The 19,063-nt window shown below is 39.4% G+C and overlaps 1 protein-coding gene across 4 annotated transcripts in view; it reads left to right on the top strand.

Annotated features, from left to right (window-relative positions):
- CDKAL1 (CDKAL1 threonylcarbamoyladenosine tRNA methylthiotransferase) overlaps positions 1–19,063 on the top strand; it is a 685,215-nt gene that overhangs the window by 228,611 nt on the left and 437,541 nt on the right. For all 4 annotated transcript variants that reach the window (XM_048839973.2, XM_048839974.2, XM_075125356.1 and 1 more), the window contains 2 exons: positions 2,290–2,386; positions 12,729–12,777. In XM_048839973.2, coding sequence (XP_048695930.1) covers positions 2,290–2,386; positions 12,729–12,777 — 146 coding nt within the window. The remainder of the gene's footprint in view (positions 1–2,289; positions 2,387–12,728; positions 12,778–19,063) is intronic.

Here is a 19,063-nt window from a genome sequence, read left to right as displayed (position 1 = left end):
TTAATAAAAAGCTTTTTCCACTGCAGTTCTTTAGTAGGTCGTGATGGGGTCTATTTCTAGCAGTAGATTACACCAGATTTAGAGTTGCTTAGGGATATATACTCTGGTTACAGGAGACAAGTCTCATTGCCTTACCTTGAAGCATTAGGTTGAGTCAGTTAGGTCATGTGAGTAGTGATTTTTATCCTTCAGGGTTGCAGAGTTTCAAATGATGGTATGTGACATTTTTGCAGGAAGTACAAGAAACAGACATGTTTTTAACTTGGATATGGGGATATAAATGGCTTCTGCTCAAGTTTTGCAAATGGAAAACTTTCTTACAGCTGAAAGACCAAACCTTTCTGATTTCACAAGCATGCTGCTGGGTATAGCCCTCTTTTAAGAAATATATTTAATTACCATTTGAACAACATTTCATATTCATACGATTTTGTTAAATAAGAGACAAGAGTATGGTATTTTCATATAGATTAATCTAAAACTAAAGCAACTGTTTCCCCTCTCAGGTTGAAATGAGTCCATAATGATTGACATCTGTAGCTTTCCTGTGATGCCTGCTGCAAGTTAAATTGACTTGTATATGGCTACTGAGAGCATCCACTGTTACATTAGGTAGATGAAAAATAAGCATTATAAACTCTTAGTTGCTGCATAATTGGCCATTTAGGGGATCTTTAGCTCTGTGTGAAACAATTGGTGCTGGGCACTGTTTTGAGGCAAGATATCTGACTACATGGCCAGTGATCTGATTCGGTATGGCAGTTCCTATGTCATTTACAAGCCAAATGGGCTTGTTCCTAAAAGTGACCTGCAAACTAAATAAAACAAAAGTATCAGTTTTCCATTATGAGGTGAATTCTCACAATTAGCCAGGAGGAAAAGGGGGAGGTAATAAGCACATTTGACTGTCAACCTAAATTTTCTTCGTTAGCAGGTTCAGAAGTCCAGACCTGCCAGGAATTTTCAGCTTCATGAATGGGTGTGCCGGTTTACACTCTTGTGGTAACATCACTTCCTCTAAAATACCCTACTGGAGCTAGCCTCCGGAGATCAAATAAGCCTGTATTTCTCCAACAGTGTGTGATTTTTGTAAATGCTACGTTATCTTAGTAAGGAGCACATTGCAAAAAAGGGTGTCATGATACTAGAGTTTTATCCCCAAGGTATAAAGTAATAGCAAACACTGTACAACTCTGTACATTGTTGAAGAAAATACTGACATACTACAGGATGGCTCCAGCTTGCCATACATTTCCATAGAGGGTGTGATGGAGCCAGCTGTGTGTATTGTGGGACATAAGTCTGAGAACAGACAACCCATAGGATGTCTGGGCCAGTGGAACCCGATAAAAAGTTGAATTTCCTTCTCTCTCTGTCCGTTTGGGGTATTTGAATTATTATTTTACCATTAGCAAATCATCAAATTAAGTTTACTAATTATAAACCAGGACTTGAATCCCACTTTGTTGTTTTCAGTACAGTTGGGTATAGCAGGTGCACAGTACTTTCTGTATTTTCAAGTTTCAGGAATAGCTTAAAATTCAATGCTGTATCTAGAATTAATTAAAATATTATTTAAAAGAATGAAAGGATTTAGCTATTTGATCTTTAGTATTTCAGGTTCCCACTAGGTGGCAAGATAGTGCCTGAACTAAGGAATAATATAAATTAATATTCACATAAATATTTAATCTGGCAAAGGTAAACAGTTCAAGCTTGAAAATGTTCAATCCAGTTTTAATAATAGTTTTAAAGACTGGTGCAATTTATCATTTCAGGCTGCATTAAATAGCTGTTAAATTGTGAGTTAATGGTTCTTGTTCACATAGACTGTACCTTTTGTTTTAAATGACTTGTCATGAATCAGGTTTTAGATGTGTGCCTCAACTACATATCCCTCTGCCATAGTTGTGGTAAATAAAGCTTAGCTAAAGTTTATATTAGGACTTTCAGGATTATCCAGTGTGAACGTCACTGCCCTGTCCCTCAGATGAAGGTATAAACTTGGAATTCTGCCCTGTGTGTTGTATTCTCATTGTTGTAAATGGAAAAGGCAGCTCAAATATCGAATTTGTCAGGATTTTCTTTACCCTGTGTTCAAACATAAACCTATCCCATTAACTATGGAACTGTTTGCAGCAGTGTTCACTTTTCTGTGAACAAATAAATCATTCACCTTAATTGATGATGAATGCTATTCCAGGACTCGTAGATACTAGGTGGTTACTTTACAATTCAAAGGGATTAACTTTCAGAAATTAATTCTCACTTTTTAAAAAATCATTTTAGGAAAGCCCAAGAAGACGACAAGAAAGTGGTTCTAGCTGGATGTGTTCCACAAGCCCAGCCTCGTCAAGATTACCTCAAAGGTCTGAGCATTATAGGGGTAAGAACATTTGTCAAATAGAAAAGACCTGTTAAGATTTTCGTATTCATTTTTTTGCCCATAAGGGTCATGTAGTGTTGCTGTCTGAAGTTTTATATTAATTTGTTGGCTAGATGAGCCACAGCTTTGGGCAATATCTTGTGTTAAAAAAATCGAGGCTTTTCATACAATTTTTCAATGCCAGCAACTAGACTTTCCTCCTTTCTTCTATTGGGGAAGCCTAGAGTTCAGTCCCTCTCTAAACCTTTCTCGCTTTGTAGTTACATTTCACTATGGTTCAGTGGATGCTTTGTGTCAAATACATTCTTGCAAGTAATTGAAGTTTAGTCTGTTTGCAGAATTTAGTGTCAATGTCCTATTTAGCCTGCAGGAGGTGAAGGCAAGGATTAACTCCCCTATTTTAAATATAATCTTCTATGTTGTTGTTAGATGGAAATACAGCTTGTAAAAGATGAAATGCAAAGGAGACAATAGCGTATAAATTATATAGCTAGCACCTGTTTTTCATCACATGTTTGCGTTTTTTTTACTTCTTGCCTTTGGGCAGAGTGACTGGGGAACATGAACAATTTTACTCTCTACTCACAAGAACAGAAAGGGTTAATGCATCAGCATCTGTGAGCTGTTAAACAGTTGGCATGCTTCACCCTGGTTGTAGACAGTGAGGATCCTGTGTATTGTAGTTTTTAAAGTGCTTTTATATCCTTTGGGATGAAAAATACTGTATAATTGCATCAGCACTGAAAAATGGTCATGAAAATCGATAATCTCAGGATCATACAAAATCCGAAGGATTCTTAATCAATTAAGTCTTTAAATAAAGACTAGATGTCTTTCTAAAATGCTTTTGTTGGGCCCGATGCAGTAATTGCAGGGTGAAGTTCTGTGACTTGCATTATACAGGTCAGAGCAAATAGTACTACAGATTCCTTCTGGCATTGAAATATATTAAATGTATTAATTAAAATATACTTATCCTCACTTAGCTATCATGAGGATAAACCAAAACTAATCTTTTAACTTCCTTGTTTTTTTTTAAAGTCATGTTGGGTGAGTAGAAAGAGTTCTTACAAAGCCAAGTAGGAAGTAGGTAGTAGCCAACTTTAGTAGGCTTTTTAATTATAATTTTCCATTAAGATAGTTTCTGTGTTTATTGCACTATTTGAGACAACTGTTTTACAGCTTCCCTCATATTACTGTGTATACTCAAAACATGTTAACCAACCACCCACTCATAGAAATTTAGAGTTGAAAGGGACCTCAAGAGGTCATCTAGTCCATTCCCCCCTCCCCCCCCAACTGAGAGATATATAGGGCTCAACTGAATCGACATACAATCCTACACAGTAGGTCAAGGGGATGTAAAGTGCCCCCTTACTCTCTTTTATAGGCAGGCTGCATTGTGGGTCACAATTTGGTGGGGAGAACCTCTCCAGGGCCACTGTTCTCATATCTGTGCAAATGGATGGGAGTGAAACAACATTTGACTCTGTCACCCTCAGTGTAGCAGCCAGTTTGGTACAGCTTGCTTCCTCCATGCAGCCAGGGAGCAGCAAGGACTGAATTCTGACTCAGTCCCTACTCTGCCCCTGGAGTGCATAGCTGTGTGATCTTTGCCAATCTAGCCTGTAGTAAATGTACAAAAATCTGTACATAAAAATACATAGAATAGTAAGGAAAGCATATACTTGATTTAAAAAAAAAAAAAAAAGAATATATATCCCTATATCCTCTGACCTAGATTGGGACTTGTGATATTCTGTGTTCATTTTTGAGCAGTCAGCCTGAGGAACTGATTTCCAGAGGGTGATAAGTGCTTTTCTGAAAATCAGACCTCTTCACTTCAACTTAGGTTGGGCTCCCAGAATTACTAGTTACTAATTAAAATGTTTTCCATTTTGGATTTAAAACAGACAAATGTCTAGTAAAAGTTTACTAAAGAGATTAACACACTGCCCTCAAATCATTGGAATTGGCCTTGGAAACATTGAAATGATGTTCACAATAAAGATTATAATTGTAAAGATAACAGCAGTGTGCATGAAAGTTATAGTACCATAAACATAGGACATAAGTACACAAACCTCGTGTTCTGTAGACATAAATCTTCAAAAGAGAAACCCTGGGTTAGATTCTCCCTTTATCTCTGCTGTATTATGCTTTTGTTCCCCCTTTCCTCCCTCCCCCCCAATTAGGTCACACAGAAAAGTGTGGGTTTTCCCTCCAGCTAGTATACAATATTATTTAGTGTTAGGCTCCTCAAATAGGGGATTACAAGTGGTGTAATATTTATGCAGACTAAGTAACAATATATTTTGACATGATAATGTTTTAAACAAAGTGAGACTCAGCATCCTAGTATAGTAAAATATTCTTTTAAAAAGGCAATTGTAATGAGACAGAGAAATTGGAAATGTTTTGTTGGCAACTTCATGCTGATTCAACTCTGAAAATGTAAATGTTATAAGGCAGCAGTTGTGAAACCTTTGCTTTACCACCAGGTGTTTTTGCTGGTCTCATCCATGTGTTGAGTAATAGAAATTTGATTTGTCATCAGTTACGTAAGCTGTACTATATTTTAAGCAATGTTGTCTGAGAATGTGGTTTCTTGCTAACAAATATAAGTCTCTTGGGATAACTTTGTAGAGAGACAGTGTGTCAGAGTAGAGTTCCCTTGGAAAATGTTGGTCTGAGTATGACGAAGGTTGAATGAGGAAGTTGCAGTATTTGTGTAACTACCAGTAAGACTATGGCAATTGAGAGCTTCTTTTAATCAGTGCCTTGAATGTAAGTACTAGACTTTAAATTCATTTTTTTTGGATGATATATTGTATACACACACACACACACACACACACGAGATTAATAGCAATTCTGATAATAGCAGTTTGTGGTTATTGGCAACATAGTAATCAGAAAACAATCCCATCCCATTAATATCAGTGTTAATGGGATTTGGATTATTAGCAACAGGTGTGCTGCTTAAGAACAACTTTATTTAGAGGGAAGGTCCTGCCTGTAATCCATTTCCTACCTCTGAGCATGCATAATTGAGTGCTTCCACTGTGTGCTATGGCTTCCAAACGCAGGGACCTATCTTTTGCTGATAAAGGTCAGGTGCTGGAGGCCATACATGAGTCCACTGCTAAGCAATTGAGCGTAGCCAATAGGTTGGTTTTCTCAAAGTGTGTTGTGTGACAGGGTCAGGCCAGATGGCTACAGGAGAGTGATAGAAGGTAGATATATTAACCCCAGATTAAGCAGGTCCCTTTTCTCTGAGTAAGATAATAGGTTGTTCCAGAACAATCAGGAAGTTGCTGGAACCAATTAAGGCAGGCTAATTAGGACACCTGGAGCCAATTAAGAAGCTACTAGAATCAATTAGGACAGGCAGGCTAATCAGCGCACCTGGTTTTAAAAAGGACCTCACTTCAGTTAGCGAGGTGTGTGTGAGGAGTTGGGAGTGAGAGGCGCACAAGGAGCTGAGAGTGGAAAGACGTACTGCTGGAGGACTGAGTAGTACAAGCGTCATCAGGAGGAAGGTCCTGGGATGAGGATAAAGAAGGTGTTGGGAGGATGCCATGGGGAAGTAGTCCAGGGAGTTGTAGCTGTCACGCAGCTGTTACAGGAGACACTGTAGACAGCTGCGATCCACAGGGCCCTGGGCTGGAACCCTGAGTAGAGGGCGGGCCCGTGTTCCCCTCCATCCCCCAACTCCCTGTTTGATACAAGAAGAGTTGACCTGGACTCTGAGTCCCACCAGAGGAGAAGGTCACTGGCCTGTCCCATGACCCAGTCAGTGGGTCAGCAGAGACTGAGGGGATTGTTCTCCTCCCTTTCTCCATGCTGGCTAGTGATGAGGTTAGCTGAGTGAACGGCAGCTTTGTGCCACTAACAAGGAGCCAAACTGAGGACTGCTGTGAACCTCTGAGGCGAGCAAATCCGCCAGAAAGCATACGATCCACCAAGGCAGAGCAGGAACTTTGTCACAGTTGTTTTGTGCATTCAGAAGAACAGCCATAATACTTTATAGGAGCACAGGAACAGCACAGAATGAAGCTGTGAGCACCAACGTGAAGGAAAGGAGGTAGATGTTGGTCAAGCCCTGTGGCTCTGGTTTCAGCATACGCTTCATCTCGGTGCTCAACTCTTTGGGCCAGTGCTGAAAAAGAAAGTGAGTCACTAGTGGTAGAGCCTAGGAAGGACACTAACTCTGCAGATGGCTGGTTTAGAAAGTGGAAAGCCGGGTACAACATGATTCAGCACAAAGAGCATGGCAAGAAAGATAGATGCTGACCTTTTCAGCAGCCAGTGAATGGTGGGCAGACATCCTACCCAGCATTCTCGAGCAGTACCATCCATGTAACATTTTCATTGCTAATGAGACTGGTGCTTTTCTGACAGAGGCTTTGGAATGCTGAAAGAAAGGTTTGCAGGAGAGGGGAAAAATCTATGGTCCGTATCACATTGCCATTAATTGGAAGTTGTGCAAACATGGATGGCCTGGAGAAACAGCCTCTCAGGGTGATCAGAAAGAGCAAGTGCTCTTGTTGTTTCCCTAAGGACCACACAGAGCTGTCTGTGATCTACAAAAACTCAGCCAGTGCATGAATGACTAGTTTGTTGTTTGAAGAGTAGCTTAAGAACTAGATTAGAGAGCTGTGGCTATAAGACCAACCCATGTGCCTTTTAATTGACAATTGCCCAGATCATTCAGGTCATGTAAAGCTATCACACATGGTGTTAAAATTCTTGCATCCGAATGCAACCTCAGTTATGCAGCCAATGGGCATGGATGTCATTAAAAACTTCAACAGTCACTACTGTGCTCCTCTTAATGCTCACTTTACTGCCTCTGTGGAAGCTGACCCGCCCATAGGAGATATGGATGTTGTGAAAAAAAATCCCAAACCTGTGATTGATGCACTTCATCTTGCTAAGGAGTTCTCACACAGACTGTTCTAAACTGCTTCGGGAAGGGAGGGTTTTCATCAACAGAAATTGATGGTGTGGTGGGCATTCAGATGCCGAATGATGTTTCTGTTCCTGAAAATCTTAACTGCAGAGGAATTTGAGGCCATTGTTTAGTTTGAGAGTCATCTGGAGATGAAAAATGAGCTTCGGAAGATAGTAGTGGCTGTAAAGTACCAGCAGGCTTATGAGACACAAGAGGATAGTGCAGCTGATGATAAATCTGAAGAGCTTTTCCTCACAGAGCAGCTATGTGCAGTGGACATTTTTCTCAGGATATTCCAGAGTTGGCTTTGAGAATGGTTTTGTGCCTGCACACAGAACTGAGAAGGATTTACAAGTGGAAGTGGCAAAATGAGGAAAGCAGACAACATTGAACAGATTTTGTTCTTTATTTTTTTTTATTTTTATCTATTTTATTTGTAAAAGTCTCAAGCTGATTTAATTTGTGTGACGCTAACTGTAATTACAGTACTGTTCAGCATACAAAGACTTACACTGTAAGTGCTTTATAAGTTTTCTTTGAGGGTTTTAAAAAACATAATTTTTACACAGTATTGTAAACTTGTGTTCCACTTTACAGTATTTCTTGTGACACACAGCAAGCTGAAATGTCCCAAGAAAAAGGCATGGAAGAGGAGGGGCAGGAGTGGGCGGGGGTGAGACTTTGGGGGAAGAGGTGGAGTGGAGGTGAGACCTGGGGCTGAGCGGGAGGCTTGGGGGTCCGTGAAAATTTTAAAATCAAAATGGGGGTCCCTGGGTTGTTAACGTTTGAGAACCGCTGCTATAATATGAATCCATTACTGTTTGTCATGTTTGGTTTTTTTTAGTACTGAAAGTTAATAAACAGTTTCAGAACTATTGTTCTGGGTAATGTATCATTGTTACATGCTCATTTTTGTGTGTCTCCCCCTGAAAACAGTGACCTCTGCTTATTGGCAGCTTCTGGATAATAGCAGCTTTTAGCTGGAACCAAGAGGTTGCTATTAAGTAAATCTACTGTACACTGGCATCCGTAAAATAAGGATAATACTTCCTTACCTCACAGGGGCTTATAAGGCTAGAATGCATTAATGTTTGTGAGGCTCACACTCTGTACCATCCTAGATAGAAGCCTTTACAAACATGAATTCCCAATATATATTTCAGGAAAGGTATAAATTGGGTTGAATTTTATGTGGAATGATTTTAAATGGCAAATCTGGTTGGAGATCTGTAAGCCCAGCATATAGGTGCAGATTTGCTTTTCAACGCTGTGGAGAAGAGTGGTTTCATGCAGAGAGCTCTCTTAACGAGTGCTGCTCAATTGATCGGCTCTGGTTTAAATATCTGTTACTGCTTATTCAGGTAGATATGCTTGAGTCTGTTAAGCCAGGCTGCAAGGTGACTGTATTTCAAACACTGAAGTGTTCAGACTGAACATTTGGCATGTAAATAGAAATCAACACTCTCAAAAGTGTCACTTCTAATAAACATTTCTATTTGTCCTATATCTAGAAGGCCACACAAAACCAGCAATATGATAGAGCAATTTCTTGTTAACGTATTTAATGATACATCAAAATATTTCATAGACATTTCCAACCATGTTCACCTAGCAAGGGATATAAAAGACAATAAAAAAAGAGGTTCTTTAAATACATTAGGAGCAAGACAAAGATGAAGGAAAGTGTAGGTCCTTTACTTAACAGGGGAAGAGAACTAATAATGGATGACATCAAGAAGGCTGAGATGTTTAATGCTTCTTTTGCTTCAGTCTTCCCTAAAAAGGTTAATGGTGGCCAGATACTCAACACAATTAATATTACTAACAAGGGAGAGGGATTCCAAGCCAAAACAGGGAAAAAACAGGTTAAAGACTATTTAGATAAATTAGATATATTCAAGTCAGCAGGGCCTGATGGAGTTCATCCTAGGGCACTTAAGGAACTAGCTGAAGCAATGTCGGAACTGCTAGCAGTTATCTTTTAGAATTTATGGAGGACGGATGAGGTCCCAGTGGACTGGAAAAGGGCAAACGTAATATCTATCTTTAAAAAGATAACTTTGCCTAGCAGCACCTATAGGGATGGCTCTTGTGCCTTGTGGCTTTTGCCCTGCCTCTGGATGTTCAAGGGCAGTGCTGCTCCAAACCCCCTCAGTTCCTTCTTACTGCCTGCAGCTAGAATTGGAGCATTCTGTGTAGTGATTTTCTGCACACAGTTTTTTCTCAGTTTCTCTGTGAATTTATTCTTAATGGTTCGTTGTTAGCATACTTAGTAGTACCCTTAGGTTTAGTTACAGTAGTTCGGATAGATAGTTGCCCTAGATGATGCCCTCACCAGTGTTTAAACTTTCTGTCTTGTAGTATAGCTATCCCCAATAGTGACCCCCCACACGTGATGTTTGTTGGGAACATTAAAGGTGCTTTATATGCACGTTGTTTAAGAAGAGGACACTGTTGATGATAGACTAGCGGCTGAAACAGCATCTCTTATCGCAGGCCATGAGGTCCATTTTGGCACTGGGGACCTCAGATTATCCATCTTTTCTTCAGAGCCAACATGAAATGTGGCACCTGGCTCAAGATTCAGGGCTTTCCCTTGGAAGAAAGACGGATTGTTCTCCTCCTTCAGGTCCTCTGAGGAAAAGGTCCCATAAGACCAACTGAGACCATTCCAGGACTCAGAGGGACTCCTGTTCGTCACCTCAGAGGAGTGCTGACTGGCACTTTGAGGCCTCTGATATGCATGATGGAGCTGTCTCATCTAACTGCTCCCCAGTATAGTGCTCAGATCAGTTGGACTCTATAATGTTGACTGCGGTTCTCACCATGCAGTGTCCATTGAGTCCTGTAACAATGATGGCAGCATTGGCACTGACTGTCTCCACACTGTTGGCATATCTGGCGGCGTCAGACCTGCTCTGCCTTTACAGTCTTGATTCTACTGTAGTTCAGAGGCTAAACAGTTTCAACTGCTCCTTGATCCTCAGCACCAGTGACGACTTCGTATTGGGTTCCAGATGAGGCTGACCGTTTGTTTGCTTCCTCGGGGGTGGCTCCTCCATTCACACTGGATGACTCCAAGGGCTCCTTAAGATCTTGTTTGGAGACTTCTTCCTCTTCCTTCTCACTGTCAAAGCACCGTTCTCGATCCTTGGATCATCATTGGTACTGGCATCATCACCATTCTAGCAGTAGAGATAGCAGTCCCTTGCCAATACCTGCTGGCCACCAATGTCCTACCACTATTCCCAGTGGCCTCTTTGGAGTGTGACTCGGTCTGGGAGTTCCTGCTCTTGATTCAGTCCAGGGGAAGATGACCAATTACTTCTCCCTCTACTATACTTGCAGTCAAAGGTTATTCTTCCTGAGCCAGTCCAGTCTGACCGTCTTGTGCAGGTACCTTAACCTCTCCCCTCCCCCTCTGCCTCCATTGGTCCTCCTTTCTTTTCTGATGACACTGCAATACTGGACTCTTCTTCACTAGTGCCTTTTCTTCAGAGCCAACATGAAATTTGGCACCTGGCTCATCAGGTATCTGTATCAGATTTCTGGATCCAGGCCGAGTACATGCAAGAGAACACACACAAGTTGCTGGATATCCGCCAATCAGCCCCAGGGAGAGTAACTCTCCAGATAAATGAAGCCCTTTTGGAGCCTGCTAAATTCCTTTGGAATATCCATTTCATTACTGCTTACCAGCTAAGTGGCTTGAAAAGCAGTGTTATGTCCCCATGCAGGGCTTTGAGGCACAGGGAATGAGTGCTGCCCCTGTGGGTGCTGCTAGGCAGAGTTCTCTGGCTTTGTGCCCTGGGCGTATGCACACCCAGTGGAATACATATCTACACCCACATCACTAAGAGCAATAGTTACAATATAGGTAAGTAACAATCTTATACATTCAAATTTTGAAGTATGGCTGAGGATTAAATTAGGAGAGGGTAAAGTTGTTGTTTTTTTATCTGTACATTGATAAAAGAGTATGGCCCCTTTTAAAAGTGCTGCATGGGATATTACTGGGAGAGAAATCTTATATCAAGAAGTACTGTGTCCCTTACTATGCAGATGTCTCCTGGTTTCTGTGTCTCCTGGGGACTTCTGGTTTCTTTGGAGAGGTAAATCACTCAATCACACAGCAGAACATGATTGATTGATTTCTGGTGCGGAGATTGTCATTGTACATGCAAGTGAGTAGAGGAAAGAAAGCGATGTGTGAGTAATTAAAATAGTAATGATGAAAAAGATATATAGTAGAATGAGTTGTGCTGTAATTACATATGATCATTTTATCTGTGTATTAACAAATTCTTTTCTTTTCTGTGACAACTTAAAGAATATTCCAGTGTAGATATATTTTTCTAGGTTAGGTAAAATGTTTTGTTCCACAGATTTTAAAATTGGAAGTCAACAGCCTTTTCTTCCTAAATGCATGGGACTCCAGCCAAGCAACTCCCTTTAATTTCAGTTAGAGGTACTTCATATTGGAGCCACATAGTGCAATATGCACTTTCAGACTTGCCTTCCTTGTATCTCACTTGTCATCACTGTAGTATTGAAGTTCCAGTAACTCGCATAAATCCTCTGGACACATACTTTCAAGAAATATATTTCTTGACCATATCCCAAAAAAATGGAAGTGGAATGTACTGCGTTTTTTCTTTGAGCTCAATATATTGATTTTAAAGGGTTTAAGAACTTTATAAGTGAATTTCCCCATTGCACAATAAGAGAAGGGCAGTGATCACAAATATTTTAGGTTAGGAATCCAGCCAAGCTTCTTTTTTAATGCCCTCTGTTTTAAAATCAGGATTTGCTAAAACCTTTAACTCATGAGCTGAATTTTCCAATTCTTGATCAATTAAACAATTAATTTAAAAAAAGATTAAAATCCATTTTAGACTTTTGAGAGGTGTAAGTTATGAAACCCTAATTTGAAATATGTAATCAGGGTATTCTGTAGACTATATTTAGCTTAGAGTGTAATCTTAACTTTTGGAATTTCTTGCCTTTCTCTTTTCTTGCACTTTTTATCCAACTACTGTCCAGGCCTGATCTAGCTTATCTTACTAGCGCTGACACGGTATCCCATATAACATTTCTGCAGACCTTAAAGATGGTGTAAAAGAAGCTCATGGATCCTTTTTTATCCTACTAAAGAGAAGTTATTTTTTCTGCTAGGAAATAGAAACCAAATGTTTCTGTATAGGTGAATAGAATCATCCGTGCTCTGCCCAAGACAAAATAATACTACACAACACTATCCTAAATGGAAATAACCAAAAACTATTTTATTTTCTTCCACACTGCTGAATGAAATGCATGTAAAACAAGAATTTTTCAGATCCATCAAAACAGCTTAGTTTATTGATCTTCTGGTCCTTTTTTCAGGTTCAGCAAATAGATCGTGTAGTAGAAGTTGTGGAGGAAACTATTAAAGGTAAGCCTTACAACTAAAATAACTGCTCTTCTGCTGAATGCTGTGAGCTTTATTTAGTAGACACACTGTGACATGTTCCCCACCATTCTGTCTTTGTTTTGATCAGATAAGTAAATGAAGGATTTTCTGTTTATGTAATTCTGCACTATGCAATGTATGTATCACAAAAGTAATGGTTGCAAAGATAAAATATGATGAGGTCTGTGGGTTACTAGATTTAAAGGTGGAAGATTCTGTGGACACATTTTAAAAATCCTTTTTACCTATCTAAATAGGATAGATGGATTGTGTTTGTGCTGTTTATGATCCCTTGCTCTGTGTAGATCATTTACTTACTGTTACAAACTCATTTTCATATCTTTTGAACTCTCACAGTTTCTGATTTTTTTAGATATTGCGTCTCATTTCTATAAGCTTTCTTCAACAGGGCAGCTAAACGATCTACTTGTATAACTGTGTTGGTTGTTCGCTCTTGCTGTGTTCATGTATATACACAAAATATTTTGCAGTGAAGAATTGTAAAGATTGCATTGTTTCCTCAGTCTGACTAGTGCACATTCATTATTTAATAAATCAATTTGTCTGGTTCTTTCTGGGCTACATGACATTGTCTCCATTACCAATCAGGTTGTAAAATTACTGTTCCATGAAGCATTCAAACTACATGGCTCAGCCTAAGTGGCTGTGCTTTTAATGTAAACAAGTGGCTGGTCCATGAGATGTTGTCTCTAACTTTTATTCTTGAGTATGAAAAGTTTTTGGAGCAGAGCATGAAAATGCACAAACCAAACTAAGTAAAGAAGCTGCTTCTATTAAGAGATTATGGAGTGTGATTTAAAGGTTCTACAAACTATAATTTGAGTGGCTGAATAAGATGACACTTGTACTGCTTTCATCTTGCTTTTAAAATGAAAACTGCCCCCTTACGTACTCCCAACCAAAACACCATACAGTTTGCTATTACTTTAATTGACGTTTGTCATAATATAAGACTGCAAAGCAGATTCCCTAAAAAAAAAAAAAAAGGATTAGATTCTGTCTGCCTCATTCACCTTGACCTGTACCTTAGTCTGTGAGTACTGCCACTGAAGTCAGTAAAATGACTTGGGACAGTAAAGTACTACTCAAATCAGTGCAACGACCCATGAAATAATGTACTACCCACTGGGAGTAGGGGTGGCAGAATTGGGCCCAGTATGATGGGGTAGAGTGACAGAATAAGCTTTTTATAGATTTTTTTTGTTCCTGTTTTCTTTCTCATAAGATACTGAAAATAGAAACATTATAGTTCTCTGTGGTGATCTTTTGGTACTTGTTGGCATCAAATGAGTCAGTCATTGCCTCAGGAGCATCATGCTGCTCTTGGTAACCTGTTAGGATGTTTAGCTGCTGTGTCATCCAGAATTAGTGTTTTGCATCTTAATGAGATGATCCATCTGCTGGTATAGATAAGACCCTTAAAATGATGATAGGAAGCACCATGATTTTTGTAAACTGCACATAGCTTCAAATCTCTGATTTTCTGTGTGTGTTTTTGTTTTTAGTTTTGCTTTTTAGGGAGTCAGAATAAGATTATCACTTAAGTCAGTGTCTCTTCTCTGTGAGAAAAGGGCTTTACAGTGTTTATCCTCATAAATGACAGTGTTGCATTTTGATAACATGATCATTATGAACTATGTTACTGAATAACAGTCTGGCTTGAAAGAAAGCTAGGAGATTTGTGGCAATGGCAAAAATGATTTGATTCTAATTTATTTAAAAATTTTACTTCACTGCTGATATTGCAATTGTGAAGTGTTGTTGTTCATTAAAATAGTAGTTTTGAAGCTTCTTGTAAAAATGTCCATATATAAAATTAAACTTTAAAAAATGAGAATTATGGAAACAGATTATTGATTATACTGTGCATAACCTTGGGACTCAGTTCCCTTGCTGCTTATCCTAATTATGAATTGGATAGAAAGGATTAATTGGGCTGTTGAATTCAATAGATGATGTCAGTCCCTTCTGGGTTTTCTTTCCGAAGGGTGTGGGGTTCAGAGTTTATCAAAGAGTTATTGGAGAATATAAACTGTAAAAGTAAAATGCTTAGCATAAATCTAACGTAAACTAAGGGACATTAAAAGGGACATAGTCAAGTAAATTTAGATGCCAAATATAGGTGATGTAAAAAGCTAACACCAATAGAAGTGTTTTCATGTCATTAGAAAAAGCATTTCAAAGGGAAACTATTTTAAAGGAATAATATTCCTCTGCATATTTGAAACCCAAACATTGGAGCATTCTGCTAATATATGAGAATGAATGTGTGAATCTGGTTGGATACTTGTATAAAGAGGGTGAAATTGACTAGGGCATTTTCATTTCCAAGCTAAGTGAAATACAGCAAATAAAAGCATAATTGGTGAAGAGTAACTTAGACTTTTAATAAAAATTAAAATACCTAATAAGTTATAAATAATACAAGCAAATTCAAGTGAAACGTAACTCAAATGTCTTTGTAAGGCTGATGTGCCATCCATTACAACTTTTGGTGCCTTAGCCTTACAGAAAAGTATAGGGGTTGAACAAAAATGCAACAAAAGTGTGAGGTCCGATTTCTGCTCATAAATTAATGTCCCAGCCTTGGTTATTGTGATGTAATTTAGCTGAGCTTTTTTAAAAAAGAAAATGAAAAGATTTCATGGATGTTGTGCTCTCTTGCTGAAAATTCATGGAGGAGTGCCTGAATGTTTCATTAAAAAAATCAATGTATATTTACCTGGCTGAACAGATTTTTTTTTAATTTTATTTTGCATTTAATATATTTTGGGGAGGATGGCAAACCTCTCTAGGGTTCATTCACAATTCAGAGAACTCATTGCTAGGTAGGTCCCATCCCACCATCCATAGAGGCTATAAATACTGATGGCTTGAGAGGCTCCGGACACAACTATATAGCTATAGCTGCAACAACCCCATTTGAGCAGCTTCTACCTTCAGAAGTGAATGAGGGATGCTCCTGCTTCTGTCTGAGGAATTTTTTTCTCCACAAACTTGAATAATGTTTCCTCTGGGTTTCGAAATTGAATAAACGTATACAACACAGCATCAGGACTCTACATAGATTCATAGATACTAAGGTCAGAAGGGACCATTATGATCATCTGGTCCGACCTCCTGCACAACGCAGGCCACAGAATCTCACCCACCCACTCCTGCGAAAAACCTCTCATGTATGTCTGAGCTATTGAAGTCCTCAAATCGTGGTTTAAAGACTTCAAGGAGCAGAGAATCCTCCAGCAAGTGACCCATGCCCCATGCTACAGAGGAAGGTGAAAAACCTCCAGGGCCTCTTCCAATCTGCCCTGGAGGAAAATTCCTTCCCGACCCCAAATATGGTGATCAGCTAAACCCTGAGCATATGGGCAAGATTCACCAGCCAGATACCCAGGAAAGAATTTTCTGTAGTAACTCAGATCCTACCCCATCTAACATCCCATCACAGGCCATTGGGCCTATTTACCATGAATATTTAAACATGAATTAATTACCAAAATCATGTTACCCCATCATACCATCTCCTCCATAAACTTATCGAGTTTAATCTTAAAGCCAGATAGGTCTTTTGCCCCCACTGCTTCCCTTGGAAGGCTATTCCAAAAGTTTACTCCTCTGATGGTTAGAAACCTTCGTCTAATTTCAAGTCTAAACTTCCCAATGACCAGTTTATATCCATTTGTTCTTGTGTCCACATTGGTACTGAGCTTAAATAATTCCTCTCCCTCTCCGGTATTTATCCCTCTGATATATTTCTAGAGAGCAATCATATCTCCCCTCAACTGTCTTTTAGTTAGGCTAAACAAACCAAGCTCCTTGAGTCTCCTTTCATAAGACAGGTTTTCCATTCCTCGGATCATCCTAGTATCCCTTCTCTGAACCTGTTCCAGTTTAAATTCATCCTTCTTAAACATGGGAGACCAGAACTGCACACAGCATTCCAGGTGAGTTCTCACCAGTGCCTTGTGTAACTGTACTAAAACCTCCTTATCTCTACTGGAAATACCTCTCCTGATGCATCCCAAGACGGCATTAGCTTTTTTCACGGCCATATCACATTGGCGGCTCATAGTCATCCTATGATCAACCAATACTCCAAGGTCCTTCTCCTCCTCCATTACTTCTAATTGATGCGTCCCCAGCTTATAACTAAAATTCTTGTCATTAATCCCTAAATGCATAACCTTATACTTCTCACTATTAAGTTTCATCCTTTTACTATTACTCCAGTTTACAAGGTCATCCAAACCTTCCTGTATGATATCCCTGTCCTTCTCTAAATTGGCAATACCTCCCAGCTTTGTATCATCCGCAGACTTTATTAGCACACTTCCACTTTTTGTGCCAAGGTCAGTAATAAAAAGATTAAATAAGATTGGCTGATCCCTGAGGAACTCCACTGGTAACCTCCCTCCAGCCTGACAGTTCACCTTTCAGTAGGACCCGCTGTAGTCTCCTTGTTAACCAATTCCTTATCCACCTTTCAATTTTCCTATTGATCCCCATCTTATCCAATTTAACTAATAATTCCCCATGTGGCACGGTATCAAACGCCTTACTGAAATCTAGGTAAATTGGATCCACTGCGTTTCCTTTGTCTAAAAAATCTGTTACTTTCTCAAAGAAGGAGATCAGGGTGGTTTGACACAATCTACCTTTTGTAAAACCATGTTGTATTTTGTCCCATTTACCATTGACCTCAATGTCCTTATCTACTTTCTCCTTCAAAAAGTTTTCCAAGACCTTGCAAACTACAAATGTCAAACTAACAAGCCTGTAGTTACCTGGATCACTTTTTTTCCCTTTCTTAAAAATAGGAACTATGTTAGCAATTCTCCAATCATACGGTGCAACCCCTGAGTTTACAGATTCATTAAAAAAATTTGCTAACAGGCTTGCAATTTCATGTGCCCGTTCCTTTAATATTCTTGGATGAAGATTATCTGGGCCCCTCGATTTAGTCCCATTATGCTGTTCGAATTTCGCTTCTACCTCAGATATGGTAATATCTACCTCCATATCCTCATTCCCATTTGTCATGCTACCATTATCCCTAAGATCCTCTTTAGCTTTATTAAAGACTGAGGCAAAGTATTTGTTTAGATATTGGGCCATGCCTAGATTATCCTTGACCTCACTCCATCCTCAGTGTTTAGCAGTCTCACTTCTTTCTTTGTTTTCTTCTTATTTATATGGCTATAAAACCTTTTACTTTTGGTTTTAATTCCCTTTGCAAGGTCCAACTCTACTTGACTTTTAGCCTGTCTCACTTTATCCCTACATGTTCTGACCTCAATAAGGTAGCTTTCCTTGCTGATCCCTCCCATCTTCCACTCCCTGTATGCTTTCTGTTTTTTCTTGATCACGTCTCTGAGATGCTTGCTCATCCAGCTTGGTCTACAACTCCTGCCTATGAATTTTTTCCTCTTTCTTGGGATGCAGGTTTCCGTTAGCTTCTGCAGCTTTGATTTAAAGTAATCCCAGGCCTCCTCTGCCTTTAGATCCATAAGTTCTTCAGTCCAATCCACTTTCCTAACTAATTTCCTTAATTTTTGAAAGTCAGCCCTTTTGAAATCAAAAACCCTAGTTGCAGATTTATTTTTGTTAATCATTCTGTTCAGTTTGAACTGAATTAGCTCATGATCACTTGAACCAAGATTGTCCCCTACAACCATTTCTTCTATGAGGTCCTCACTTCTCACCAAAACCAAATCTAAAATGGAATCCCCTCTAGTTGGTTCAGCAGCTACCTGATGAAGGAATCCATCAGCTATCACATCTAGGAAAATCTGAGCCCTATTATTATTACTAGCACTTGTCCTCCAGTCTATATCTGGGAAGTTAAAATCTCCCATGATCACGCAGTTTCCATTAGTATTCACTTCATTGAAAGCATTAAAGAGGGCTCTGTCCATACCCAAATTAGATCCCGGCGGTCTATAGCACACCCCAAGCACTATCCCAGGGGAGGCTCTAGTAGTTTTCTTCCCCAATGTAATTTTTGCCCAGACGGACTCTGTCTTATCCATTCCATCGCTTCTTATTTCTTTCCATTCTACCTCATCATTGATATACAATGCTACTCTACCACCTTTACCTTTATTTCTGTCTTTCCTAAACAGCACATACCCTTCAATACCTGTAGTCCAGACATGACTACTATTCCACCATGTTTCTGTTAGCCCTATAATATCTGGTTTTACTTCCTGCACCAGTAGCTCTAGTTCCTCCATTTTGTTACCTAGGC

The sequence above is a fragment of the Caretta caretta genome, chromosome 2 (genome assembly GCF_965140235.1).
Source record: "Caretta caretta isolate rCarCar2 chromosome 2, rCarCar1.hap1, whole genome shotgun sequence".
Classification (NCBI taxonomy): Eukaryota; Metazoa; Chordata; order Testudines; family Cheloniidae; genus Caretta; species Caretta caretta.
The sequence above is the reverse complement of the archived record's forward strand: the minus strand, read 5'-3'. Positions and strand labels throughout refer to the sequence as shown.